General features: G+C 42.4%; 1 protein-coding gene across 1 annotated transcript in view; it reads right to left on the bottom strand.

Annotated features, from left to right (window-relative positions):
• The window catches only part of COL4A6 (collagen type IV alpha 6 chain), a 191758-nt gene that overhangs the window by 35942 nt on the left and 128876 nt on the right, over positions 1 to 26940 (bottom strand). Inside the window, exons 5-17 of the mRNA XM_065916897.1 lie at positions 23267 to 23383; positions 20293 to 20361; positions 18130 to 18165; positions 14532 to 14594; positions 13700 to 13735; positions 13473 to 13514; positions 12352 to 12444; positions 11011 to 11064; positions 4462 to 4521; positions 3358 to 3402; positions 2824 to 2877; positions 1537 to 1606; positions 415 to 522 (exon numbers count right to left, since the gene is read on the bottom strand). Coding sequence (XP_065772969.1) covers positions 415 to 522; positions 1537 to 1606; positions 2824 to 2877; positions 3358 to 3402; positions 4462 to 4521; positions 11011 to 11064; positions 12352 to 12444; positions 13473 to 13514; positions 13700 to 13735; positions 14532 to 14594; positions 18130 to 18165; positions 20293 to 20361; positions 23267 to 23383 — 847 coding nt within the window. The remainder of the gene's footprint in view (positions 1 to 414; positions 523 to 1536; positions 1607 to 2823; positions 2878 to 3357; positions 3403 to 4461; positions 4522 to 11010; positions 11065 to 12351; positions 12445 to 13472; positions 13515 to 13699; positions 13736 to 14531; positions 14595 to 18129; positions 18166 to 20292; positions 20362 to 23266; positions 23384 to 26940) is intronic.

The following is a 26940-nucleotide window of genomic DNA, read 5'->3' as shown; positions in this document are numbered from 1 at the left end:
TCCACAGGATCCCAGGGCCATTTACTGCCTGGGTTAAGCACATAGTGAAGGTCTGGGTACAAATTTTCCTCTAGGCTTTTGTTGGCTTCTTCTGCCAAGCATCAGCTGCAATGGCACATCCACAGAAGAGTGACAGGGCTGCAGCAGTCTAACCCAGGCTTCCTCACTGATGGTCTAGGCCTCACTGATGGCCTGTCTATCTATGGTACATTATCGAGGCCAAAGGAATGCTGCTTACCCAGGCCTTGAGTACACTTGTCCTTGCACTCACAGTGGGGAGCTTACTGACTAGGTCTACCTTTCTTTTGACTTTGGTTAACTAAGTCCCCAGACCAGAGGTATAGCAGGGGATGCTGAGCGCCAGAGTGGATATAGAGGACTAATCTGTACAGGGCATGGGTTGGTTTGTTTCACCTGGTAAAGCTGGTAATCCAGGGGCGCCAGGAGGGCCAGGTAGGCCCTGTATGCCTTCATCTCCTTTAAGGCCTGGGAGGCCTGGCATACCAGGGTCTCCAGGATAACCTGGCATTGCAAAGAAAAAAAAAGCAGTAAGCAAACCAAAGGAAGCCCACAAATGTCACAAAATGCCTCAAAAGAGTTGCAAGGAGATGTTCTCAGGTTGGAAGTGCCTTTCTTGCCCTTTACAGGTCTCCCAGATGCTAATGTGCTCATGTGATGATGGGCCTATTTGAACTAAGGGTCTCCTAGTGTTCAGAACTGGACTGGTTAGGGCTTGCCTTCCATGGTAAGATCTGAGAAGTACTAGGAAGGTTCTCACTAGTAATCTTCTGTCATGCCTCAAACCTCTACCATTTGGGTTAAGGTGTTGAGGTGTACCCTTCAAGTATACACAGGTTTCTTGGTTGTGGAACATAGGAAGCCACTGTCAACCACCAACACCTCAGCTTTAATGAGTTTACCAGACAGGGCATGGGCCTGAGAGGATGTGAGGAGAGGGATTAGTTAGGAGATCCGAGTGGACAGGTACTATAGCAGAAGCTTTTGGTTGAGCATCTGGATCTCTGGAGAAGCCAAAAGGAAGAATTGGACACATATAATAACTACAATAATGAGAGGTAAAGAAAAACTTCCAAAGTGTCATACTACTGAGCATTGTTGACCACTTGTTCCCCTAGCCAAAGATACTTTCTCACTTCCTGTGAAATTGTCAGGCTCAAGCATGACATACATGAGATTCTGTGTGCCCCATTGCATCAGGCTGAAGTTACCCTAGCTGAGAGGATGTGAATCCTTTCCTAAGCATCACTAGGAGAACCATTTTTAGCTAATCGAGACCCAGGCCAATGCAAATCCCAGACTGGTGACCTAACACAAACATGGATTAATGGGGATTGGTTTGTTTGCCTAAAACACTGGAGTTCAATTCATTCCCCAAGTTCAGGATCCATGAATGGCCCTTGTGGATGTTGGGTTTAGCAGCAATCCAATGATTGACACAGTATCCTTTAAATAATTACAGGGGATATAAAATTCAACTTTCTGTTTTTTCCCACTCAACTCAATGAAAAGTTGCACCTGAGATCACAGCACCATCTGTATCGATGAAAATATCTGGACCTGGCAGGCCAATGCCACCTTTTTCACCCTGCAAAGATTAAGTACATTAAACACAAATATTTCTGTGACCTCATCACCTAAGATCATGTTCCCTCAAAACCATTCCCCAAGACAATGAAAGATTCCTCTTTCTGTAACCCCTTATTTTGAGGGCCAATTTGTCCATAGGTTAATTTCAAAGTCCAATAAATTTAAGAGGAAGGTGACACAAGGCAGGCCAGAGGCCTGACACTCAACTGCAACTCTGTCAAGGACAAGGGGTCCTGATTTATGTTACAACCTGACTCCAGGACAATCTGCTTTTGAACCTGGGAAACATATTGCAGGAAGAGACAATATGACTATATTCAAGTAGTGCTGAGGAGGGAACAGAGTTTTAACTTTCTTTCCCATGTTTGGCAGGCTTGAAACTCTGCTACTGTCACTGCCCTTGTTATTGGATGACATCAAGCTGAAGAAATTAAAAGAGTCCTACTTTTCTCAAAAGAGGGACTCAGGTACCAGAATTGGATAAAGTGGCATATCCAGGGTGGGGTGGCAGGAGCCACCTGCCCCAGGTTCAGGCAGTAAGGGGGGTGCATTGTCTGAAAGAATTTAAGAATGATAACAAAACCCCAGAGTTGCTCATTCTAAATGATATCAAGAATAGAATATTTCTCCTTGTACGGATGGATTTGCTCCCACACCGTGACCGCCACTTTTTCGTCTACCACTGATCAAGTCGTGTCTAAGGAATGGTCATCAACTTAGTGTGTTCAAAGTAGCTTGTATGCATTTGGGGTAAAATGGGTGACATCTAAAATATCAAAACACTAAAAAATATCCCATCTCATTATGTAGGCATGTGCTATGATCTAAATGTTTGTGTCCCCTGAAAATTCATGTTGAAAACCGAATGCCCAAGGTGATAATATTAGGTGGTGAGGACTTTGGGAAGTGTCTAGGTCATGAGGGCAGAGCTCCCACCATTAGGAGCTAGCTTGTCCCTTCCACTTTGAGGACACTGTTACAAGTAGGCAGTTTGCAAGCCAGAAGAGGATCGTCACCAGAACTCAACCATACTGGCACTCTGATGTCAGATTTCCAGCCTCCAGAACTATGAGGAATAAATTTCTCTTGTTTATAAGCCACCCAGTCTGTGATATTTTGTTATAGCAGCCCAAATGGACAAAATAGCATTTATACTAATAATTCCTTACCCTTCCACCTTCCCAATCCTGGATTTTCACCTCCCACCAGCGTTACCTTAATTCCTGGGAATCCATTAAGCCCAGGGAAACCTGAAGACCCCTTCCTGCCCTGTGAAAGAAACACAGTTACAACTAAATTGAGTGTCTAAGAGCATAAGAGAGGTTGGTTTTTGGATTAGTCCAAGACAAATGGCACAGAGATTTTGGCTGGCATTCCAGAACATGCATGGATTGTACCTGACTCTGGAAGCCATAAAATATTTCAGGAAGCAATTATGGTGCTAGGTGGCCAACTTGCATGTTAGTGGGTACAAGGACCACAAAGCTAGAGATGAATATAAACTGGCGTGGCCCTGATATCGTGTTAAAGATGTATGACTGCATTATGGCACCAAATTTACTGCACACTCATCTTCTTGGGTAAAAACAAAAGAAGTGAGTGGCTGAGATTCTATCAAGCAAATAGAGGCAGACAATTTGCATTATAAGCGGTGTTTCCCTTTGGATCGATGGTCATGTTAAATAAAGTAGGAGAGTCTTCTGGTCAGGATTTTATACACTGAGACTTTAATGATATTAGCCAAAATACCTGACTCCCTGGAGGGCCTTGGACTCCTTCTAAACCCATGGGACCCTGTAAAGAGAATAGAGGTACCTTAGAAAGATTAATAGCCCACAGTAGACAAAGCCACTAGACTTACATAACAAAGCTCTCCCACTGAGTTCAGGATTTAGCAGCCCCTAAAATCAGGTAAGAGAATGTTCCTAGACTTGGCTTAATGACTTCTCTCTATGCACTAATCCATCAGGCTGAATAGAGGCACAGGGAATTTTTAAAGAGCTAAATAAATGGAAACATTTTAAGTAGTAGGTGGAATTTGGTAGAAGGGCTGGGTGGTATTATACTTAGTCTGCATTAGTTCCAAGTCATGAGATTTTTAAATAGATTGTGGGAGGGCCTCTTGTCTCTCACCCCAAATGCATTCTTTGTTGGTGATTATACGTTTTCAAGACAAGGGAGAAGAGGAGAGTGGAGAAAGAAATGGCAGCCTAATGGATGAACATTGCTGAATACTCAAGACTCTTAACAAGCTTCATGACCAAGCTAAAAACACAATGAATTAATTCTCTGAAATGTTGCTTCTTTAAGGTGAAGGTTGGCCAGTTGTTTACAAGCTGAGACCCAAGTGCCTGAAGCTAGGAATCAGAGAGGCTAACAGTTAGTTCTCCAATTGAAGTGAGATTATTATTGAAAACTATTGACTTCAAATTCACTATGTTCTAGAACTTCCCAGGCTGGTTTCTGTTCTATAAAAATTGCACTTGGGCCTCTCTCTTGCATTCCTGCAAATTGCCCCTCCCAGGATAGGATGGAAAACATTCACATCATTCACATCATTCTTTAGCCCAGAAGATAATTATATGTGAGGACAAAAAGAGAGTAAATGGGCTGAGGAGCCCCTGGTGTAGAAGGTACATCATTCCTTATTCAAGGGAACCACTAAGTCAAGGGAGTGGGGCAGAGAAGAGGAAGAGGACTTAGGGACCTGCCTGAGGGTTGAGAAAGAGAAATAAGAGAAGCTTAGGAGTACATCAGGTTATATAATAGAAAAATGCAAACAGAAAAATAGAAAGAAAGAAAATGGACCAGTTGACTTCATAGATCCAGGCAAGCAATATTCCACGTTCATACCCTAGGTCCTGGCAAACCAGGAATTCCCTTTTCTCCTTTTTCTCCAGCAATTCCAAATCCCTAAAGGAAAAAAGAAACCACAAGTTATAACATTGATTTCCTCATAGGTCTCCTGGCTCCATCCAAAGTGAAAATGTTAGTCACTTAGTCATGTCTGACTCTCTGTGACCCCATGGACTGTAGCCTGCCAGGCTTCTCTGTCCATGGAATTCTCCAGGCCTAACCTAGGATACTGGAGTGGGTTGCCATTTCCTCCTCCAGGGGATCTTCCCGACCCAGGGATTGAACCCAGGTCTCCTGCATTGACAGGTGGATTCCTTACCACCTCTGAAGCTCATTTCTATCTAGGCATGGTCTAGAGCCTTGCAGGCCTTAGGAACACTCCCAGAGGGACTGCAAGATGGTCACCAACCCCTCCTGCCCTGCTTACAGGAGGTGAGGGCATGCAGTCGTGAACATGACTTGAGGATCTTCTAGGGACAAGCAGAAATCCCAAAAACAGAGTGAATGAGAGCACTTCCTCCCCTCTGGGTCTAGGGCAAGCATATTCCTGAGATATGGAAGAATTCATTGCTAAAGTGGATAAAGTATTTCACGACAAATGTAATTGAGTGACTTTGTTGTCAGTGTTTAAAATTGGACTTTCTGGAGCTTAGATTTTGGAAAATAGCATTTAAGCCTATTAAGAGAGTAAAGAAGGCAGTGAAATCTTCTCACAAGGAAGCTTGTGAAAGACACTAAATGTTATGGCACACGTCCTGTTGTCCTCTTGACGTGATCTGGCTCAGCTGGTTGTAAAAAGCACTGCTCCATACCCATTTGTAGAATAGTTTTTCCTTCTTCTTTCATACTAACAGCATTCCCATGGGTACAGTTGTTTGGATAGCCCTTAGCTTTATAGGCCCAAGTTTTTTTTCTTTTTTTTTTTTAATGTGAGTTGTTTTTCTTGTTGTCCTTGTGGTTGTTGAGGTGAGGAGTGTATGTCTGTTAAGGATCCAATTCAAAGCAGGCTTTGGTTCCTACTTATCTTTTCTCTTTTCTACATCTACAGTTAGGAGTCAAATAGCTCAGCCCTCATGCTGAATAGAATTTCTATTTGAATGGCTTGTGGGTCAAACTGAATGTAAACTTCTTTGAAATCTTAGCTCAAATTGGACACCAAGGCATGGTGCCCCCTGGTGGCGTGTGTCTACTGGCGTCTGAAATCAAACACTTCATGGAGCCTTCCCTGGCCTATGGAAGGAAGCTATGGCAGCCTGGAATTTTCCGGGCAAGAGTACTGGAGTGGGTTGCCATTTCCTTCTCCAGGGGATCTTCCCGACCCGGGGATAGAACCCAGGTGTCCCACATTGCAGGCAGATGCTTTACCCTCTGTACCACCAGGGAAGCCCATGGCAGCCCAAGCTGCCCCCACTCTTCAAGCACCAAAATGGGTTCTAGATGAAAGTCTATGAGCAAAAGGTCTATATCACATTCACTTCTGTCTCCTCCAAGGCATGTTACTGTAGGCTGAACACACACAAGGTGGTCTGATACATATTTGTTGAACTAAATAGAACAGTGACCCAGGGAACAAAAGTGTTCAAAAGGGTGAGGGGAAGAATGTCCAGGAACCATCTCACAGCCCGCACCTATCTTGTCCACAGTGGTAAAGACAAAAGGGCCTTGGCCTTCTTCAGAAAGCAGAAGGAGCCTCTGGACTCTTGCTTTCTCAGAGAGAGGGTCTGAGAGCTTGAGCTACAATGTGAACAAAAATAAATACACACAATGTTTAAAAAGGAAAAAAAAATTATAAAGCAATTTGTGTGTGTGGGTTAAAGCCAATAAAACATAGATGACTTGGCAAGATATTGGGTTGTAGACTCAGCTTGTCTCCCAGCACATGGAGGCCCCATACAAGGCCCTGCTGAACAAGCTGTCCCAGTCAGTGCTCGTCATGACCTGACTTGCACCCACTGCTCCCACACCTCTTCTCAGCCATGGCCAAGAACGCCTCATTAGAGAACTAGTTTAGCTGTTTGCAGGTCTGCTCTCTAGGGTCTTGGTCTCCTGGTATTTTTGGTTCAAGGATATTAGTGGCTCTGTAAAAACTCAACTTCAATCACATGGCCAGGAGTTGAGGGGGGTCGGCAGGATGAGGAGCGTGGTATGAGAAAAAGGCGAGCTGCAAACACTAGGCTGCAACCAGGGGGTGTCAGGCCCCACTGTGGAGTGAAAGACACTGGCTCTGGGTCCTCAGAGACCTGCTGGCCCAAGAGGCAGGCTGCCAGGGTGGTCACCCTCTGCCCGGGCTCCTCTCCCAGCCCCCATAAGGGCCATGGAGAAGGGCGAGGCCCGTCTGCACAACCAGGGCAGGAAGGCAGGAGGGAGGCTGAAGTCTGAAAAGGGGCTAAGGCCACAGGGGAAGGGCAGGGAGTGATCATATTTAGGGGTCATTTTGGGGAGGCTAAACCACAGGAATCTGTTCAGCTTGGCACTGCAGGAGGACTTGAGATGTGAAACTTGAGAGGTTAGACAAGTCAGTCTTCCTCAGCTCTGATCCTGTCACACTGCTGCTACTGCCCCCTCAGGGCACCAGAGCCTGGGGCCTAGCTTAAGTCTGTCAAGTTGGGGCTGCACCTCTGAAAGACCTACCTGAAATGCCTGGAAAGCCTGGGGCTCCACTGAAGGAGAACTCCCACCTGCTCAGTAGTTGCCTCAGCTCCACCCAACAGTCACCTCAGGATGGACCATTTTGTTTTCTTCTCTCTCTCCCCCATCTGCCATGTTGCCTTACCCTGTGTTAGCTGGCACCTTGGAGGGCACAGAGGTAAATGACTGAGAGTCTCCACAAGAGCACCTGTGGCCTACGTGTGAGTTTGTTGCTGGGACAGTGGGGTGAAATGTGTGAAGCTGGGGCTGAGCCACAAAAGCAGAGATGCTGGGTCACTGCAGAAAGGGCAAGGGAAAGAAGGGGAGGCCTAAACCAGTCAGGTTGGCCACTTGTCGCTCCTGCAAAGATCTGGGCTAGAATGGAAAGAAAACAAATGGTTGAAGGGAACATTTTGGATTCTCTAGAGATTTCTACCCTCAGTGCTGTCTTGTTTCTCAATGAGTGTGGATAACTGAAAGCTGATGTGAGGGTTCTGGCTTTGAGAAGTGTGTTCCTTTCGAAAAGTTCAGAGTATCTGAAACATGTTACCACCTTTCTTCTTACAACTTTTTTGACAGAAGGCAAGAAGGTACCTATGAATGTCTCTACTAAGCAGATAGAGATATTAGGAGCAAAGGAGTTACAGGATTTGGCCAGGGTTGCATGTGAAATCCATGCCAAAGTGGGCTGAGAACTCTGGTTTCTTGATTCCCACTCTCTGAAAATACACTGTACCATATAAAGAAAGGTATTTTTCCAGCTTGGATGTCTTTACAGTCAACTGGGGTTTCTATTTGTCAGATCACACTGTGAAACACTGGAAATGCTGAGCTTAAAAAGGCATTGCAATTTATCACTGTTCATTGCTGTCAGTCTGTCTTTCTTTTACAGGGCAAAAGGGAATGGGGTGAACTTGCAGAAGGGGAACTTCTCTGAGGTAGAACAGGGAAGGGGATAGGAAGGAAGGAGCCAGTGAATGGCAGAGCAGCAGAGATCACACAAGCCACCACCACCATGACAAGAACCAACTGAACTGTAGGGGGCAGTGTGGTATGAGGAAAAAGCCTGGAACTGGCTAGTATTCAAGAGAACTGAATTTCTGTCTCAGTTCTGCTAATAACTTGCTGTATAACTCTGGACAAGACCCTTTACCTCTTCAGGTCATGGTTTCCTCATCAGTACAGGGATATAAGCTCAGTGCATCTTGCTTAAATCACAGAGATGATGTGTGTGACTAGAATCTATGTGAAATGCTCACAGACTTGATCCCCCAACCCACTTGCAAAGTATTCTATATCTGTGTGGCCCAATAAAAAGATAATGTGAGCTACTATGTTATTTTCAATTGTTTAGTAGTTTCATTAAAGAGTAAAACAAATAGGTGACATTAATTTAACAATGTTTTATTTGATCAAATATGTCATAAATATTGGGCTTCCCAGGTGGCGCTAGTGGTAAAGAAACCACCTGCCGATGCAGGAGATGTAAGAGATGCAGGTTCCATCCCTGGGTTGAGAATATCCCCTGGAGGAGAGCGCGGCAATCCACTCCAGTATTCTTGCCTGGAGAATCCCATGGACAGAGGAGCCAGGTGGGCCACGGTCCACAGGGTCGTAAAGAGTTGGACATGACTGAAGCAACTTAGCATTGCATAGCACAGCACATCATAAATATTGTTTCAACACTGAAGTAAAAATTGTTTAAAAAAGGAGATATTCTCTATTATTTTCTTCACACCGAGGTTTGGAAATCTGTTGTGTGTTTTATACTTACAGCACAACTTGTTTCAAACTAGCCACGTTTCAAGGGACTGGTAGGCGTTTGTGGCTGGTGGTTATTATATTGGACAACAGAGCTTTATACTTTGCAAAGAAACCTGACGTACATCATGAGTTGGTCTCAAAACAGGAGAGATGACCATTGCCATGTGACATATATACAGAAAGGTTCAGAGACTTAAAGTCCCAGACCTGGGGTTGGGGCTGAAGTCTAGGTATCCTGTCTCCAACATCAGGATTCTTTCCCTTTCTGATTCATTAGATTCTGAGTTGATTAAAATCAAAGCCATAGAACAGATGGTTCTCTGTGCTGCTGTGTCTCTATGGAGTAGTAGCCATCATCATGAAAGCCACCTGTGCCACTGGCTCTACTGGCTGGGTTTTCTGGCCACCAGGAGAGACCCAAAGTGTTTCAAAGAACTGCAGGGAAGCATTGGAGTCCTCTGTTCTCACTTTTCCAGCCAGCCGGGACAGGCCTAGTCATCTTTGATTTATCCATTTCCCTCCCAACCCCGACACCCAATCCATGGAAATTTCATCAGCTCCTTCAGAACTCATCGTGTGGTTTAATAGATATATCAAGCAAATGCAGTGTGTTGGCCTTGTTTCGATTCTGATTCCGAACAAGGTAATTATTAAAAAATATATTTATGAGACAATCATGAATACGAATTCTGATAATGAATGTTAAGTCATTACTGATAATTAATTAGTGATGATGAAATCATCATGATGTCTTTAAAAAGTCCTTATCTCAGAAATACTGAGGTGTTTGCAGTGAAGTGCTATGTCTGTTACTGGCTTCAGATTGGCCATGAGTTGCTAATTATTGAAGCCAGGTGATGGGGACACAGGGGGATCATTATGCCATTCTCTTCACTTTGTATATGTTTAAAATGTTCTAGAACAAGAAATTTCAACTTTTTACATTTTGAATTCATGTACTTCTTTCCATTTTCCATTTTAGTCCAAGACATCACCATTTCTCACCTGCACTGTCACAGTAGCCTCTGTTTGCTGACCCCCGCTCCTCCCCCCATCTTCCATTACCCCCCTCCACTTCCCACTACCACAAAGAGAGATCTTCTTCTTTTTTTTTTTTTTTTAAGAGAGATCTTCTTAAAAATACAAGTCAGAGCCTTCCAATGGCTTCCCATTACATTTAACATAAAAGCCACATTTGACCTACAAAAGTCTCCATGACCTGGCTCCTGCCTCTTTTTCTGGTCATTAGCCTTGCTCACTCTTCTCCACCCACCTACTTCTTGCTGTTCCTCAGGGTCTTGGCACTGTGGTTCTCTTGGCCAGAAACACTCTTCCAAAACTTCCACATGACTTACTCCCTTATAATAAGCACCTCCTCAGACAGGCCCTTCTTGACCACTCTGTCCGAAGTAACCAATTCCATTCCCCATCCACACTCCATCACTTTGACCCCTTTTTATCATCTATGTATCACTTACCATGATAGGAACTTGTTCTCCATTCATTTGTTTACTTGTTAATTCTCTCCCCTCCCTTACCCCTCTGCCCTTTGAATATACTTTCCTCAAGGTCAGGGACTCGTACCTATCTGATTGTTATTTACTGTTTGAGCTTCAGAGTCCAGCAGAAGGCCTGGCATATAGAGGCCCTCAAAAAATATTTGTTGGGTAAAAATATCTAAGATACAAGGGCATTTAGGAAAGTGAAAAAAGGATCACTATCATTACCATTTACTGAACAATTGATAAGTGCCAGGCCTTTATTAAGTCCTTTTCATGCATATTATCTCCTTTAATCCTTATAACCACCCCATTATTTTCCCCCTTTTTTTGGTAGGTTAGGAAACTGAGGCTTAGAAAAGTTAAGAAACTTGTCACATAGCCAGAAACTGGTGAAATCAGAAGTCAAGTCTATAGGTCTGTTTCAACTCTAGGGTTTGAGATAATATCCTCTAAGCTATATAGTCATATGAAGAACCTAATGTCCCCATGGATTTGAAAAACAAGAACATGTCCTTAAATGCCTTCTAACAATGAAGACGGTTAAATTCTCTACAATAACCATAGGAGGAAAGTATTTCTGTTTGCTTTTTATTTGTATAGCTGTTGTCCAATCAGATCCTCAAATGCATGTTGACCAAATAGGGAGACTTACCGGCAGACCAGGTGGACCACTTATTCCTGGGAAGCCCTGAGGCCCTGGTTCACCCTGGAAAATCAACCAAAGCTCAGTGAGTAGCAGCAGGCAGCAGTGAACATAAAGGAGATGGCTCCCTTGAGTTACTTGGATGGGCAGTGGGGAACCATAGGGATGTTTGGGATGCCAGATGCTGATGCAGATTGCCCAGGCTCCACAACTAGTAACTACACCAGGATGTCTAAATTTAAGGAGCCTTTTGTGGTGTGGAAAGGACCAAAGTCCATGGCAGGGGAAAAAAAAAACTATCCAAAACAGAATCTCAAATGCCCAGGTTAATTGGGAGGCAGAAAAGATGATCATCTGTTTTCTTTCCAGTGGAAGAAGCTGTTAAGTGCGATTTTCTCTAGCAAATTACTGGCTGCAAAGACATCAGTGGTTTTGGGAAAAGAGTAATGATTACAGTTTGGAAAGTGCTGCATAATACTCTAATCTGTCTTTCCTTGATATGCTAATTTACCGATTAGTACCCTAAAGGGGCTCCTTAAGGTTTGGGAATAGTTAGGAAGGCAGGGAATTTTTCATATGCTCCCAAACTGTTCCCAAAACAATGATTACTTCCTGTAAACCTGGAGAATGCCTGGAGCTGTTGCTTCCACAAAGAAATGGGACAAAACACTTCCTTTGACCACAGGTACAGGATCGATCACAAAACTAAAGGGATCCCCAGGAAGGAGTGGAATGCAGGTTACTAAAAGATATCTGCACAGATTAATAGGAAACAGCCATTCAAATACAACCAGGTCTACACTCATATCAAAATATAGATTATAAAATATCTCACTTAAACAGGTTCAGCCTTGGTAGTTCAGATCAGGTGAAGTAGGGCATCTACTGCCACTTGGTGATGGGGTGACCCTGTATGCAGGGTCAAGTTCTGAGGGCAAATAGCTTCTTTAAGAGGATAACTCAAGAGCAACCATTATACCCTATTGTTCTGTTATAGCACTTTGGGGACAATGTAAGTATTGAGAGAGTTGTTAGTTAGGAGGAAAAAAACTCAACTATTTAATGTTTGTTTTAAGTTATTTAGCATCTTGATAACTGAACCTACAAAACTGAAACACAGAGAACAGCACCTGAATGATTATTCAGAAACCCAGGCACACTCATAACCATATACCAGAAAACAGACTCTATAAAATTTTCACAAGGGACAGAACAAAGGAGGTTTTATCTTTACTTTCAAACAAAAATGCATTACCCAGAACCTTCTATCTTAGTATAGTCTGGTTATTAGAGTTGAACTCTAGTATTAATAGGGACAGACTTATTAACTTGTTCTTAAATGTTCACTACCTTGGATCCTTTCTTCCCTTTGGGAAATCCCATGAATTCTAGTTCTCCAGTAGATGGTGGGGGTCCTGCAGGACCAGGCAGGCCAACATCTCCCTGTAAGATCAAACGAAACATTAAACAAAGCAGACACCACACAGACCATTTCTCCAGAGGGTAGGTTTGTCCTCCAGATATAATTCACAGATAAACTGTCCATGACTTTAGCCTCTTCACCCTCACCCTTGCAGCAATGAGGAACCAAAACTACCAGTCCCAAGAGGTGAAAAGAATTATAAGCCTGACCAAATGCATTCTGTACCAGCACTGCAGAGGGAGGACGTGAAATGGATGAAAGGAAACAGCAGGTTCACGGTTTCCATGGTCATGCATGAAAGGGTGTTTAGAAGTAAGCCAAAAAGGGGTTTGAGCAAGGTGAATGGCAACCTCCTGACAACAGTGATCAGACTCTAATTGGTCCAATCTTTGCCAAGAGCACAAGCAGAGGCAGTAAAGTCTGTGTTGGAACACTGAAGACTGGATTTGCTCCTTGAAGACAGTGGCAGCCAACAAGCTACAAGAGGCAGCCACCAAGGAAGGGGAGGGCAAGCTCCCAGTCTCCCTTGAGGCTCCTAAATGACTTTACAGTTTCTATAGAGGGAAATATTAGTAGGAGAATGAGGGAAGGAAAATAAAAGGGAATGAGGGAAGGAAAATAAAAGGGAATGATGAGAGAAGGTTAAGAAGGAGAGAGGGAGGAGATGGAGGGGGAGAAGGAGGAAGGATGGAGAGAAGAGAAGCAGACAAAAGGAAAGAGAAAATGACACAATATAATACAAATCAGTAGGGAAATATCCAGGTGGAAGGAAGATAAAATATATGTCAAGAGAGTACGTTCATCAGACATGTACACTTCACAGTAGGAAGCAGGAAGACTACAATATTTTGAAGGAAAAAGACCACAAGAGCCTATGTGTGCCCATGCAACCCTCAAGGAAACCCACCAGAGGACTCATGAGGGATGGGAAATGTTCACTTTCCAAGGCAAAGATCCAAAGCCCCCAACACAAGCAGGCACACATGTGCAACTAGAGACACTTCTTGAAGCACATGGAAAAGCAGTGTATGTTCCAAAATCTATTTACCTTGACTCCTTTCTCTCCTTGGAAACCTAACCCCATATTCCCCTGGGGCACAGGGATGCAGGGAAGAAAAACAAAATCAATTATTAAATAAGTTTCAGGAATTTAAATTGGAATGCAGTCTTTATTTTTTTTAACCAGAGTATGTTTAACAAGACAAGAAATATCTCTGGGGAAACTAGCGTACTTAGTGGTAGGAGGTCAAGTGACCCAAGACAAAGTATACTTACATCAGGACCAGGGAAACCAGGGGGGCCAGGAGGACCCTGGATTAAAAGAGAAAAGAAAGAGTTAGCTCTTTTTAATTTCAGCCCCAAAGAACATAGGCATGTTGAGAGTCACTGAGGGTAAGTCCCCTACCAGCGTGGTGTGGCCCTGCTTTGGTGTAGCAGATTCTAGCTCCTTCTCCCCAGAGTTCCTTTTTTTTTTAAACATTTCCTTTGAAATTTCCCCAATTGACCTGATAACAGTCATGCTAAGGTAATGAAGACTTCATGTGTCATTCTTCCCATTAGGTAGGCCCGACAATTTTAAATGATGAGTTTTGGTGAAAGTAATTCAAACTGATCAGGGGTGGGTTTTCACATACTGGAGAGAGGCTTTCTGGGTACCACACAGATAACTGGCTATGTTCTTCCTAGAATCAGTGATGGAAAATAGGTAGGTGGGAAGAGCTCTCCAAGGTGAAGTGTTGAGAAAGATTTTGAAGTTGCTTCTGTGCTCAGGGTGGGTGATGGTGCTGGTGGTATGATTAATTAGCAACGTTTATCATGGATGAGGGGAATGGAAGGTCACAATAGATGTGCTGGGTATTAGCCATCCTTGGGATATACTTTAGGTTGAGCTAGACTAGGAGGCTTTGGAGGCCCAGAGTAGATGGTCAGAGATTCTGATAAATAAAGGTTACAAATAGCTCCTTATAAGAACATGCTTCACTTAAACCTCCAAGAATGGAAACTGCCTTTCTCCACTAGGAAGGCCTACATTTACATAGGCTTTTAATCCAGGGGAAAGCATTCATGCAAACGCTATGATCACATGGTAGATTTAGGCCAGTCTTACTTGCAATCCTGGTGGTCCTATGGGTCCTACAGCTCCTGGAGATCCGGGTGTTCCTTGTGGGCCCTAAAGAGGAAAGTTTTTACCAAAGTCAAAGAAGTAAGACAGTTTCTCAGGGAAAATATACCCATAAGAATCACACAAGAATGTTCATAGCAGCTTTATTTAGAATACTTAAAAAGTGGAAATATCAGATGAATGGATAAAGAAGTTGTGGTATATTAATATCATGGAATATTACTCAGCCATAAAAATGAGATAATGCCATTTGCAGCAACATGGATGGACCTAGAGATTATCGTACTAAGTGAAGTAAGTCAGACAGAGGAAGACAAATACCATATGATATCACTTATATGTGGAATCTAAAACACAATGCAAATCAACACATCTATGAAACAAAAACAGACTTACAGATATAGAGAACAAACTTGTGGTTGCCAAGGAGGAGGGGGTAGGGGAGGGATGGACTGGGAGTTTGGGATTAGGAGATGCAGAATGTTATATACAGGATGGATAAACAACCAGGTCCTACTGTATAGCATTGGGAACTATATTCAACATCCTGTGACGAACCATAGTGGAAAAGAAATATGAAATAAGAATGTGTATGTGTGTATATATATATATATATTATATATATATATACCTGAGTCACTTTGCTATACAATAGAAATTAATACATCATAAATCAACTATACATCAATAAAATTTTTTAAAAATTGGAAATGTCCCAGGTATCCAGTGATAGAATAACTGATTTAAAAAACCCAATACATCTATATAGTGGAATAAGTACTCAACAATAGAAAGTAACAAATTATTGATATATTAAACAAAGAGAATGAATCTCAAAAGTTCTGTTCTAAGTGAAAGAAGCCAGACCCCAAAGGCTACATATATATTATTCCCTTTGTATGAAGTTCTAGAATAGGAAAACCTTATTTATGATAGAAAAAACATCAGAACAGTGATTGCCTTTGATGTGGGTTGACTGGGAAGGAGCAGGAGAGAACTTCCTCTTTTTTTTTCAAGATATTTTTGACATGGACCATTTTTAAAGTCTTTATTGAATTTGTTCCAACATTGCTTCTGTTTTACATTTTGGTTTTTTGGCCATGGGGTATGTGGGATCTTAGCTCCACGAGCAGGGATTAAACCCCCACACCTTGCATTGCAGGGTGGAGTTTCTGAGGTGATGGGAATGGTCTACACCTTAGGAGGGGTTGAATTACACGGAAATGTTTATTTGTCAGAATGCAGCAAATGAACATTTAAGATTTGTGTATTTCATTATATGTAAATTTTACAGGAAAGGAAAAACTGTAAACAAATTTTGAAGTCTAGCTAATGATAGCCATGCTGTAGCATTTAGGGGTAGGAGTATTATTGTCTGCAGTTAACTTTGAAATGCAGCAAAACTAAGATGGATTGATGGATGGAAGTGTGATAAAGCAGGTAAAGTACTAATGGTATAGCTATTCACTGAAAACTTGGTTCAACTTTGCTCTCTATTTGAAAACTTTCATATTAAAGTTATGAAAAAGCCAAAAACTTAAAAAAGAAAAAAAACAGTTATATCACTATCAGATAAAATTGACTTCAAGACAAAGAATATTACTAGGGATAAAGAGGGAGTGCTTTGTAACAGTAACATAGTTCAATTCATCAAGAAGATATAACAATCTTTGATGTGCATACACTTAATAGCCGAGCTTCAAAACACACAAAGCAAAGACTGATGGAACTGTAAGGAGAAATAGATAAGTTCACGATTCTAGATGGAGATTTGAACATCCCTCCTTCAGTAATTAATAGAACAACTGAACAAAAAAGTAAGGAAAAAGAAGATCCAAATCACATTAACTACTTTGACCTAATGCATATTTTTTAGATCACTATACCCTCAACCAGCTCAACACATACTCTTTTCAAGTACATATGGTACATTCACCAAGAGAGTTCCATAAGTGGGGCCATAAAATAACCTCAACAAATTTAAAGCATGGAACTATCCAGAGGGTACTCTCTAACTGCAATAAAATCAGACTAGAAACCAATAACACAAAGATATCTGGAAAGTCACCAAATATTTGGAAATTAACCACCATCAATCCCCATGGGTCAAAAAAAAATCAGAAGGAAAACTAGAAAATATTTTGAACTATATGATGACAATATTAAAAGTGAGAGAATGAAATCTGAAGAGAAAGATGGTATGGGGAAAGATGGTATGCTCCCTAGTTTTAATGATAAGTTATAAGTTTAATGATAAGTGATAAGGTGATTGTGCTTAGGTGAAGGATGGAGAGATTAAGTGAAATCAAGACTTAGGAGGGAGAGAGAGTAGGGGTTCGCAGGTTCCCTAGAAATATATGAGAGTAGAACATTGCTCTGACAATAACTAATAACCCATCGTCTCCTTACTGACCACGAATCTCTTATCCAGCCATGAACCCTCCCTCCCTAAAGCTAAGCGGTTTATTTAACATGTCTGGATATGCAGACAAACACTGTATCTTTGAGGGCAGGGAAATGCATCTCCAGGAGAAGTTATGGAGCAAATATACTGCATGTTCTTCCACAAATGTGGTTAACCCATGATCTAAGCCAATGCCGTTCCACTTTAGGAGACCTCTGTGCTCTTGGTCCTCATTCATCTCTGTTTACAAGCGTGCCTGCACAGATCTTGCTTATTGCCCACCTTTTCTCACATACTCTCTCTGCTTAGAAAGCTTCCTCCCATTGCCAGCCAGCCTAAATATCACTCACCTTTCTTAGAGGCTATCTTCTCTTAGTGATGTAGCCTTAGGTGGACAGCATCCCTTTCTTTGACGCTGTTGTGGAATTTTTACTCCACACTCCTACTAGTTTTTCACATCCTGGGGTGGGAGGTGGCTCTGTGTGTGAGTGTGTGTGTGTGTGTGTGTGTGTGTGTGTGTCTGTGTGTGTGTGTGCGTGTGCGTGCAGAGACCATGTCTGCATTGTTTCAGAGATCACTCAGGGCCCTTTGCTGATGGTAGGAGCTCAATATCTGTTCTGGAATGGAAGAAGAAAAGAAGGAAGCCTGATACAGGAAAAGAGGAAGAGAGAAGGGGCCTTTTTAAAGCTACTTCAAAGGCAAGTGGTGACAATGTGGAAAGTCAAGGTAAAACAAAGCTCTTATTACTACAACTCATGGACTTTCATGGACTCACTATTATTGAATCCCTAAAAGGAATTTCTCTATGGAATACCTTTTAAAAGAAGAGTGTTTCACTTCTTTTGTTTTGCCTGTAACCCTCTGAACACACAGAAAACTTAGCAAATGCTTGCGCAGTGAAAGGCAAGATTCTTCCAGATACATCCCCGGGAGAGATGCAGGTCCCTGGCCGAGAGGTCTGAAAGCCTGCTGCCGTGTCACTGGAGGTGGACAGTCCATCCCTTCAGTACATTCTTATTTTGAAAATGTCAATAGAATGATCGGTTTTACTCCAACCCTCTGGATTTGCCTTGAAGGTTTACGAAGACCTTCAAACACCATGGAGAGGAATGAAAAGGGGCTATCAGTAACTATTAACCAGACAAACACTGAAAGCTCAACACGTAGGTAACAACTTACAGTGATTCCATCCAGTCCAGGTAGCCCAGGCTCCCCCTGAGTAACAGACAAAGGCAGGACATTGAAGAGATGAATAAATTAAGTTTGTGGTATTTTACACATAACTGACCTAAGATGCACGGGTATAAAAATGCATGGCTGAAGCTTGAGCCTCCTCTGTCAAGGTCTTGTGTTTTAAATAATGCATGCATCAGACATATTCAACCATTTCCTTTTTTTTTCTAAGAAAAATCTAGACTCTAGAAGAAAAATATTATAACCTTGATTGAACAGGATTTCATTCTTTACTTGAATTAATTAATTTCCAACTTTGCTAGGAACTTATCAATTAGAAACTGCTTCTGTGGGCTGGTGATTTTCCTGTTCTTTTTGGAAGAAAGCAAAGCTACCTTGCCATGTGCCGTCATCCCCAGAGAATCTGTGCCCATATGTATACAATGCAGATCAGACATTTCAAGGGAGAATCAACAGAGCATATAGTCTCTGATTACGTTTTAATTACTTTGCAGCATCTTAAGTCACCATATGAATCTGTAATATAACTATCCTGTGGAAATTACTGTGTTCCACTGGGTCCAGGGTCTCTTTGATTTTTTGCAAAACCACTTAATCAATGTTTGCTACAACAATGGCCATATGTGGACACCTGCTAGTCTTACCCCACTTGGCTTACAGTAAAAAATCAGCTCTCTGCAACCTGGGAAGAGCACTGCCTGGGTTTTAGCTCTTTTGGGAAGTTGGCTTACGCCTGTGAGCAAGTCACAGAGCCTCAGGCCACCTCAGTTTTTCTATCTGTAAAATGAGCCACATGAATTCGAGAATCATGAGGTCCTCTCTGGACCACAGCCCAGTCGCTCTCCTATTCCTCCATCACACAATTGTTCTCCTCTTCAGTAGAGCTTTTATTACCACCTAGGCCACCCGTTTTCCTCTTTTGGTGTCCCGAGCTCTTTGCAACAAAATGCAGGTACAGACCATCCCTCTCCCAATCAGGAGCTTCCCAAGATGGGCTGCCCTTTGGCTTTCAGAAGCTGCAGGTAGGTTCCAGGGTGCTGCATTATTAAATCAATGAGTTTTATTATATTTTTTCTTTTTGTTTTTTAATATTATATATTTAAAAGGCAGTATCTTTTATACTGTGAATTTGGCCGTCAAAGATGCATAATGCACTTTTTAAACTTCTGTTGGCGTGTACTGTATATGCTCTGTGTACCTCTTATGCTGAAAAGAAAGTTTTTCTTTATAAAAAATAAAAGTAAAGTCCTTTCCAAGTCTAACATGCCATTCCCACTATCATCAAAAACCCAAACCCTGTACATTCTTCATTTCCCAGCTATGTAAACCCATCACTGCCTTCTAAAGAGCTGGAGATACTGGAAGACTTCCAGTATCTCCAGCTTTGTGCATGGGTAGAGGGCAGAAAGGTACCAACTCCAGCTAAGTGAGCTTGGGTACATCTTCCCCTCCCATATTGGACACAATAGGTTCCTGTCTGCTCCCAGGGAAATGATGGACTCCTACCCCACTCTGCAAGGGATTAGGGTCGATCCTCTGGCACCAGAATTTACTGAAGGCCCACAGGATACTAGGCAGCCTACATCAAGAATACAGCCACAAGAATACAGAAGGTTCTTGTCAATTCTAGGAAGAGATGAAAGTTTCTAGCCAGCTACAGAGTTGATGGACAATTTTTGCAGACAGCCAGGGGCCCAGCAAGGGTGATGGGCTGGTGTGCAGATAGAGAAAAGGGCGGAACTATGATCCTGGACTGGTGGCCATGCTAAAATGGGTAGAGACACATGTGGCTTCAAACCGAGGTATTCAGACATCAAGGATTCTGGAGTAGACCAAAGGTATCTGCCTTCAGGAAATATCTTGGCCTGTCAAGGAAAATGACACCCATGTGCACTGTTTGTTTGCTGATTTGTCCCCTATTTTCGGTCTTGCTCTGACAAAGCAAATCTCTTTGACAATATGGTTGCAAACATTTCTGTCAATGTTTCCACCACAAAAAGTTCCAGATCCTTTTTAAATCCAGCTTGATCTGTTCCTTAAATAGAGATGCAGATGCTAGTTCCAGAAATGTTTTCATTGGATATGGTGCTCCATCCTGGGGGAACTCAGCTTATAGCCTACTCAGCTGTCTGCCTTAAAGGCTCTTACCTTCATTCCTTTGAAACTACCTTGGACAAGGACAGGTTCACCTTTAGAGCCTTTCTGACCAGGAAGCCCCTGAGTAAAATAAGAAAAATTTGTGAAGAAATGTGCACATGTGTGCACGCACGCACGCACACACAGACACACACGGTATTGTTTATAGTATGATCCGGTCAGATGGAAAAGCAAAAGCCTGAAACCATGTGGCTTATTCTACAGCAGCGATAGGCATACAAATTACAGCCCCTGAACAGGTGCTGTGTCTCAAAGCTACACGCCTGTTCCCCAGCCTACAAGTCAGAAGTTTGTTAAGAAATTAGAACGTAGATTTTGAATCTATTCAGAGAACCAATCTGAACATCTACATAAAATACACATGTCTCTTATAAGGCTATAGCTAACCTGCTCCGTATGTCACAGGTATAAATCACTGATGGGAACTTTGTCTAGGTCAGAGGTTAGTGGACTTTTTCTGTAGATAGCCAGTGAGTAAATAATATATGCTTTGGGGGTCATATCTGAGCTCTGTCCTGTATTCTGTTTTTCTTCACAATCTTTTAAAAAAATGGGAAAACAAGCCACAGGACAAAGGTTAGGTGGGCCAGTTTACAGATCCCTGGTCTAAGAGATAATTACATAACCATCTACATCTTCTGCTTTTACCATACAACTTCAGCTTTGACATCTAAGTGGCAGGTGGGTCTCACTGTCAACATGGAAAACTGTTCAAAGTATGTCCAACCTGTCTAATCAGCCAGAGTTTTTAATGTCTCAGTGGCAGACACCAGCTAATATCTGCTAGATGTTGACCTCCTGGGGAAAATCAATGTCCCAATACCTAAATGGAAGTTGGAATTAGTGTTGGGGTAGGCCTAAGCTTTGGGGACAGAAGCATTGATTGAATGATGGATTCCTGAGTTCAAGGTCCATAGGTATAATAAAAGTACCATGTGGTTCCAAAAGCACAAACCAGTTTCTTTCCTAACACTTCCTATTTCCCCTTTTGCTTTCATCAAAGAAACTTCAAAGGCCATCTATTCAGTGTTCAGTAGGGTTAGTAAGGTTCAGCTTAGTAAAAATCCACAACCAAGTTCCTATTTAGGCTTAAAGGAAGGTGTAGGGACAGGACTGGGTTTTACCCTGGTCCTTTGGCTGTCAGGGGCTGTTTATTACTTCAAGATTTCTTTCCTCCCTCTTGGGGGCTGGGATTCCTTACTTTTCCAGATTTCCATTGTTTTAACACAGATGTGATTTGTTCTCTTGCCCTGTTAACCATGGCAGTGTTTGGGAGCCTTTGAGACTCAAATAGCTCATACTATGTTGGTAATACATCTTTCTCCCCAACTGTCTGCTATATATTGGTTTGGTCCTTAGTTGTGAAAGTCCCTTATGCCAATTTGGGGCTTGTGCTTTGTCTGTTCCACCTTCTTACATGTACATTCACATCCACAACTTGGTCACTGAAAGCAATGCTCTTCCAGTAAAATGCCAAGTCATTCATGTAGCTATGCAATTGGTCTAATAGATAGTGTAATTTCTATTTAAACATATCACATCAGTACTCTTATTCACTTAGATTATTTCAAATGAGGTTGAGAATGGGTTTGAAATATATTATTTTTCTCTTTCCAGCCACTCACAAAAGCAGCCTTGTAAGGGCATGGCATCTATTAGAGATCTTTTAGATCCAAATATTTGAGCTCTATCTGGACGAATGGAATGAAGCAAAAGTGATGACACCAATATCCAATAAATGCCTTATCAATTCCAGAACCAAGCATTATGACGTGGGGAGAGGATGGCAAGGGGAAAACTATGTCAGTGTAGAGTAGGATTTCTCAATTATTTCTGACTATTGACACTTTGGGACAGATGATAACTTGATGTCATGGTGGGGGCTGTCCTATACCAGTAGCATGCTCCCAATTGTGAGGACCAAAAGGGTCAGTGAAAGTGAAAGTTGCTCATTTGTGTCTGACTCTTTCGACCCCAAAGACTATACAGTCCATGGAATTCTCCAGGCCAGAATACTGGAGTGGGTTCCAGTATGTTCCCTTCTCCAGGGATCTTCTCAACCCAGGGTTCGAACCCAGGTCTCCCACATTGCAGGTGGATTCTTTATCAGCTGTATCACCAGGGAAGCCCAAAAGTGTCAATATTACATATGTATATGTAGTTACATTATGGGATGTGAAAGTCACTCAGTCGTGTCCAACACTTTGCAACCCTATGGACGGTACAGTCCATGGACTGTATAGGCCATGGAGTTCTCCAGACCAGAATATGGAGTGGGTAGCCATTCCCTTCTCCAGCAGATCTTTATGACCCAGGAATTGACCAGGGTCTCCTGCATTGCAGGAGGATTCTTTACCAGCTGAGCCACCAGGGAAGCCCAAGAATACTGGAGTGGGTAGCCTATCCCTTCTCCAGTGTATCTTCCTGACCCAGGAATCGAACTGGGGTCTCCTGCATTGCAGGTGGATTCTTTACTAGCTGAGCCACCAGGGAAGTCCAAAAGTGTCAATAATAACTGTCAAATGTCCTCAGGAAGGATGCAAAATCCCCACTGGTTAAGAATCACTGGTAGAGAACAAGCCTGCCAAGCCCTTTGGGTCACTGTTAGTGCTTCCATGATCCCATGTAAACCTTCCAAGTACTGCATTTCCCAATATTGCCTAATGTGGGAAAATGTCAAATAGCCAAACATGTACTTTGATCTAAAATTTACTACAGTCGTTTTAATAATCTTGCCAACTCTAAAAGCATCATTAAAAAAAAAAATCCTAACTAGTGTAGCATGTGTACACTCCCCTGAAACTGATATTCTTTAGACTTTTGACATTGTGGTGCTGCACTGGACAAGGGGCTTCAGTGATTGCCCCATGGATACTTAACAAGACCTCCAGAGAAGCAGAAGAGAGGGCACACTTGGAGGCAAGTAAAACCATTTGAAATAATGTACAAAGATGTGGCAGCTTACAGGTGGTCCAGGAAGCCCAGGATAGCCATCAGGGCCTGGAAATCCAACAGCTCCTTGAGTTCCATTACAGCCATCCAGGCCAGGTGGGCCTCTGGGTCCTGGCTGTCCAGGGTGGCCCTGTTGAAAGAGAAAAGAAGGAATCGAGTCAGTCACAGGACTCTTAGCTAATCAAACACGTTCCATAGTGAGAGAAGCCAAGAATGCTCCCAAATTCGGGCTCCCTGTCCACTCCCTTTGTCTCGTCACCTCTGCTCCCATCTCTGTTCATTATACTCAGGTGTAGGTGGCTGATGACAGCTCAGTGTTTCCCCTGTCCAAAGGATTGATGCTTTGCAAGCTGAAACCAAAGGGATCAAGCATGAAGAGATGGGCTACAAAGAGTGCTGCGACTGTACCTTCCTTTAGTAGAAAGCTGCTATCCAAAAGTCTACAAGCAATAAATGCTGGAGAGGGTGTGGAGAAAAGGGAACCCTCTTACACTGTTGGTGGGAATGCAAACTAGTACAGCCGCTATGGAGAACACTGTGGAGATTTCTTAAAAAACTGGAAATAGAACTGCCATATGACCCAGCAATACCACTTCTGGGCATACACACTGAGGAAACCAGATCTGAAAGAGACACGTGCACCCCAATGTTCATCGCAGCACTGTTTATAATAGCCAGGACATGGAAGCAACCTAGATGCCCATCAGCAGACAAATGGATAAGGAAGCTGTGGTACATATACACCATGGAATATTACTCAGCCATTAAAAAGAATTCATTTGAATCAGTTCTAATGAGATGGGTGAAACTGGAGCCCATTATACAGAGTGAAGTAAGCCAGAAAGATAAAGAACATGACAGCATACTAACACATATATATGGAATTTAGAAAGGTGGTAACGATAACCCTATATGCAAAACAGAAAAAGAGACACAGAAGTACAGAACAGACTTTTGAACTCTGTGGGAGAAGGTGAGGGTGGGATGTTTAGAAAGAACAGCATGTATATTATCTATGGTGAAACAGATCACCAGCCCAGGTGGGATGCATGAGACAAGTGCTCGAGCCTGGTGCACTGGGAGGACCCAGAGGAATCAGGTGGAGAGGGAGGTGGGAGGGGGGAATACGTGTAACTCTATGGCTGATTCATATCAACGTATGACAAAACCCACTGAAATGTTGTGAAGTAATTAGCCTCCAACTAATTAAAAAAAAAAAAGAAAGATGCATTAAGATGGGTCTTAACTGCCTGGCAGCTGAGTTGCTACCAACAGGAAATCATGCCAGGTCTTGGGATTCCTCACAATGGACTGGAACCTGGGCAGCCTGGACTGGCTCTCTGTATTAGAAATGATGCTCTGTATGGGAAATGATGCTGGATTTTGGTTAACAGAGCAGAAGGAGTTTCCATAGCACCACCTCTCCTGAACTGCTTGCTCAAAAATAAACAAGACAAGCAAGAATCACACTTGGAACTTTATTTTGTCATTATCTCATGTCATGCTATTTCTTCAGCCAGGGAACTGCATCTTTTCCTTTTCTCCATACTCACTACTGAGGCAGTTGTTTTGCTGGGGAATCAGTAATCATTCACATACAGTTGGTGTCTGAATTCAATAATTCTGTGCTTCCTTGGTGTATAGGAAGTGTACTTGGTATATTTCCTATCTATGTGTAGGAAATCAAAAGCAGGTGTGTGTTGGGTATGGCACAAAGAGATGACCTAAAAGACCAAAACTCTAGGCAGATCAACAAAAGGTAGTCTCCCACTTACCCATACACTTTTAAAGTCAAATACATATTATATATATAATATATATTATATATATGTATTAAAGCCAAATACCTATATGTATATAAATACATATACATATATTATATGTATTTGGTTAAATATACATACATATATATAATCTATATTTACTGATTTGAAGAAAACATGTCATGTGTTCAAAAAGCAACTTTTCAAATTATTTGAGGAAACAACCTTTTGACAAATGTTTATTGTGAGAATGCTCTGAAGAATTTTGCTTTGTTTTTATTATTATTGTTCTTTTTGTAGGAGATAGACGGTCCATTGTGAGCCTAGACTGCTAGACTCACGGAACACAGAGTCCAGAGGAGTGCTCAATAAACTTACCTTTGCAAGAAACTTGCTGTTTATTGCAAGTTATGCCTCTGCAGACTCAGATGATGAATCTTAGTTGAACTGGGGAAATTGAGACAGCTTACTAGACTCATTAGGGTGGCGCTAGTGGTAAAGAACCCAACTGTCAATGCAGGAGACATAAGAGATGTGGAGTTGATCTCTGGGTCGGGAAGATCCCCTGGAGAAGGGAATGGCAACCCACTCCAGTACTCTTGCCTGGAAAATCCCATAGACAGAGGAGTCTGGAGGGCTCTAGTCCATGGGTTTGCAAGAGTCAGATATGACTGAAGCAACTTAGCACGGCATAGCACATCACTAGATTCATCAACATTTTATTACCAAATGAGATGGCTATCCCTATTGGCCCTGGAGATCTACACTCTACCTTCCCCACATCTGTGCTTTGGGAGACTGACCTTTACACATGGTATGCCTAGGCTCCCCTTCCCTCTGTCTTCCAGTTGTATGTGGTCACTAGGAGGCACAAGCGGGAGATGGGAGACCAGGATGAGGAAGAGCTCAGGTTGTTTATTTCTCCTATACTCTTCCTCCCTGGCAGTATTTGTGGCCGTGGCCATATTTCTCTACAATATTAGTTCCCATTGGACAAGTGCTAGTCCATGGCTCCCAGTCTTACAGAGTTCCAGTATTACTATTCCTCCTCTCCCCATTTGGGGCTAGGTGTGGTAACAGCTTTGTGTTGGTTACTTCTGCATCCACTGCTGTTTCCCTTAATCCTGCTTGCATCCTTTAAATTAGCAATCCCCAACTTTTTTGGCACTAGGGACTGGTTCCGTGAAGACATTTTTCCATGGACCAGGAGTAAAGGGGATGAAACACATTACATTTATTGTATAGTTTATTTCTATTATTATTACATCAGTTCCACCTTGGATCATCACACATTAGATCCCAGAGGTTGGGGATGCCTGCTTTAAATATACCCTTCATTTAACTCTATTCAGTCAATTCCTTCAGGTGGAGTGTCTATTTCTTCCTGGGGTCCTAATCATTATTAAAAAATGTCCCAGCCAAATTTGCTAGGGGTTATCTCTCAACTGGGTAACAGAAATGAGTTAAGACAACAGGCTGGCTCAGTACTAGGGATCTTACTCAGTCCTGAGACCTTGGTTATGCCCTTTCTGGGTAGAGAGAATGAATGACTTCACGTATGTGTGTGCCACCTCTCCAAGAGAATATAGCTCTTTGAAAGAGAAAACCATGGTTCTATAAAACCACAAGGGACTAAACACACAGGACAGGTGGATGTGCTGTATTATAGAAAAGCAGTGTTCCCCAATTCATGTTCCCCACTTTGTGGCAAATAGATGGGGAAAAATGGAAACAGTGACAGACTTTATCTTCTTGGGCCTCCAAATCACTGCAGACAGTGACTGCAGCTGTGAAATTAAAAGATGCTTGCTCTTTGGAAGAAAAACTATAACAAACCTAGAAAGCATATTATAAAGGAGAGACATCACTTTGCCGACAAAGGCCCATCTAGTCAAAGCTATGGTTTTTCTAATAGTTATGTACA

The sequence above is a fragment of the Muntiacus reevesi genome, chromosome X (genome assembly GCF_963930625.1).
Source record: "Muntiacus reevesi chromosome X, mMunRee1.1, whole genome shotgun sequence".
NCBI lineage: Eukaryota > Metazoa > Chordata > Mammalia > Artiodactyla > Cervidae > Muntiacus > Muntiacus reevesi.
Note: the sequence above shows the minus strand (reverse complement) of the source record. Positions and strands in the feature narration are given on the sequence as shown.